The following is a 3,385-nucleotide window of genomic DNA, read 5'->3' on the forward strand; positions in this document are numbered from 1 at the left end:
AACTGCTTACACTTGCACTCAAAATATATTAGAAAATAAAAATAAAACACACATTATTAATTTTAAAAAATTATTTTACACATCTGCATAAAAATACTATATCACATTACCATATAAGCCAAACAAAATTCAGAAGTTTTTAGACAAAAACTGCAACGGAATTTTATCAGTATACAAAAACATTTACCAATCAATTAACAGATAAGATTGGTTTAAATTGAGAAACTAATTGTTTTAACACTCTTAATAAATTAAGCAATTAACCTCTTTTAAACGATTTTATCAATTCGACAGAATTAGCATTCGATAGGGGTACGCCATTCTGTGCAAACAGTTGGTGTTAGGTCGTTGCAAAACAAGTATATTTTGAAAAAAGAATGCTCAAGTTGACAGTGTTCTTAATGTTCTGCATTGCAATTAATTCTGCAGGTAATAATTAAACTTCTTATATTCATAAGACATAGGTATGTGGTATAGTAATAAAATTATATATTGAATAAATATTAATATCTCTTGATCAGCTCCAACGATTTTCATGAAATTTAGTATAGGTTTTGGGGGCGATAAATCGATCTAGCTAGGAATAAATGATGTTTGAGTAGTCCCAATTTAAACTGAAATATAATATCTTATCTATACAAGTTTAAAGTGCTTCGGTCCTTCAAGAAAAGAGCGTAAAGATTCTGAAAACGCGCTCTTGCGAGCCTCCTGGCAGTGCGATTGTCCATGGGCGGCGGTGTCACTTAACATCGGGTGAGATTCCTGCCCATCTGCCTCCTGTAACATAAAAAAATGCGATCTATGGGTTAAAAAGTACTAAAGTACAGGGAGTATAACGGATATTATATTATGTTCAAACTAGTAAATAAACGTACAGACCTCATTCTCGTGTTGTAGCAAGAATATAATTTAGACAGATGTTAAGAACTTAACTGTCTTATTAATATATATTTTCCTTTCTATGTTTAACCTTAAATACTAATTTAAAATATTTTTGAACACCTGTAAAACCACCAGTTTTACAGGTGTTCAAAAATATCTTACTTACCTTTCAAAGGCACTCTCACAGAAACAAGTATTTCGCACAATAGAAAAAAGACAATTTACTTAAAATAATAAATAACTGTTACTTGTTTATGTATGAAGGTTTTGTGAGAAAAAGAATAAAGGTTGGTTTGATTTTTATTTATTTACTTGGCGCACCACCCGATTATGAAATCAGCTACCATTCTAGGTTCTTTTATCCGCTACGCCTCCTGTCTCAAAATATTATCTACAAGGGTATTATTGAAACGTAACTTAACTTCATTTACAGGTAGGTACAAACAACTACTTACCTTTAAATATATTTTTTTTAGATAACAGCTATATAATAAACGAGTTACCGTGCCTTCTGGCTAATGGAGAGTGTAGGAAATCGGAAGATTGTCCAACTGGAGTTAGACAATTGACGGGTTATTGTCCAAGACAGGAACAAAATGGGATAAAATGTTGTTGTAAGTATAAAACAGTGTCGCATTTTCGATAAATACTAAATACATAGTTGCCACCGTTATAATTAAATAAAAAAAAATTATTTATTTATTTACAGCCTTATAACAGAATACAAAATATATACATTATAATTACTGTTTTTGTTAATCTACGATAACTGATTCTATGTGCCCTCGGGCAAAGGCCTCCTCCATTTTCCTCAATTAATCCTTATTGTATACTAATCTTGTCCAGGTCTTTCCAGCCATTTCCACGATTTCTTCGGCCCCCCCCCTTTTAAATTGCCTACCTTGGTGTCTTTTATGGCATCTTGGTTACCATATTGTTACAATTTTGCTCCATTGATCTGCTCCTCTTATAGTAGGTATGTCCAACCAACTAACTAACTTTAAATTACACTAAATAATCACAATCTACTTTATGCTTTACCTGCGTGGCCACAAGTCATGCATAAGTTCTTGTTCTCATCATCATGGGTTCGATCTCGAAGTATTCCATATGATAGAATCACAAGGTAGACATAAGGCGGTTAAATATATTTAGACTCCAATTTGAAAGAAATCAATAAATTTGATATTATGTCATGAATATATAAGAACCCATTGTATTATTTAATATTTCTCTTACTTTTAGAATATTGTGGAAGAGCAACTTATGTGTTTTTTTAATTCTTAATATCTTCTTGTGAAATTTTTAAAGGTGTATTGGGAGAGGGTGAAACTGACGTACAATATTACAAGAAGAAAAGATTGTTATCGTTCTGTAATATTTTAGTAGTTGTCTTAATTGGTAGTCTTTTTTTCGCTTAAGCGATGCATTTTTAGCTTAAACTCATTATAAAAATGATCAAACTCACATGATCCAATGGCCAACTACAATTAGCTCTTTGTTAATAGGATCAGAATTTTGAATTTGAACTCGCTTATTGGTATATGCATGTTAACTATTTCTCACTGATTGTATTTTGGCACAATAGAAAATTTATTTACGAATATTAATTAATATTGAATATAAAATTTACTCTCGCAAGTTAGGTCATATTCCAAAAGAAAGTACTCGAGTACTTTAAAAATACCCGAAATTTTAAAAATTTGTTCAATTCGATGGAAATCATCAATCACCAAAACACGAATAGATTATATGTCAAACAAAATATAATATTTATAAAACGATCCGATCAATGAGATCCTCTATCCTGTTTGATGTAGATAAATAATTGTTTTTCATTATTTCAGTGTCCAGTACTTTGTCGTGTCGAAGTCGAGGCGGGGAGTGCGTATCATTCAAATGTCCAAAAGATCTTACGTTTTCTAGAGCCAACGATTGCTCCCAGGGCGAAACCTGTTGTATATTAGTGCAATGATGAATATAAAAACACCCCCTATCTTGTATTTTTAAGTTTGGAATTTTATAATGATGTCCGCAATTAGATTTAGCTTAAGTTATTAAAATTTCCGAACAAAACTGTAAGTTTTTTATTGCTTCGACTAATTGGATTAAAATAAACTTTTTTTATATAGAATAGGAGGCAAACGGGCAGGAGGCTCATCTGATGTTAAGTGATACCGCCGCCCGTGGACACTTTCAATCGAGGGATCGCGAGTGCGTTGCCGGCCTTTTAAGAATTGGTATGCTCTTTTCTTGAAGGACACTAAGTTGAATTGGGGCGGAAATACTTCAGAGGGCTACTGGTTCCACAAAGTGGCAAAGTGGCCCGGCAAAAACAGCCTTGAAAAACGCACAGTTGTGGAACGGTAGATTAATACAAATATTAATTTATACCTTATGCATGCATGTAGTAGCGTTATAACCTGTTATATACAAAATCATCACACCAACGCTCGGTACACTAATACAATAGAAGAATAAAATATAAGATTCAACTAACAGA

At 32.3% G+C, this 3,385-nt stretch overlaps 1 protein-coding gene across 1 annotated transcript; it reads left to right on the plus strand.

The window, feature by feature from the left end:
* Positions 1-294: 294 nt before the first annotated feature.
* On the plus strand, positions 295-2,869 carry LOC111000971 (U-scoloptoxin(19)-Sm1a-like). The gene is made up of 3 exons (XM_022270600.2): positions 295-429; positions 1,359-1,496; positions 2,730-2,869. The coding sequence occupies exons 1-3, from the start codon at positions 378-380 to the stop codon at positions 2,855-2,857; spliced, it is 318 nt and encodes a 105-aa protein (XP_022126292.2). The 5' UTR covers positions 295-377; the 3' UTR covers positions 2,858-2,869.
* The last annotated feature ends 516 nt before the right edge of the window (positions 2,870-3,385 follow it).

This window comes from Pieris rapae, chromosome 10 (genome assembly GCF_905147795.1).
Source record: "Pieris rapae chromosome 10, ilPieRapa1.1, whole genome shotgun sequence".
NCBI classification, from domain to species: Eukaryota; Metazoa; Arthropoda; class Insecta; order Lepidoptera; family Pieridae; genus Pieris; species Pieris rapae.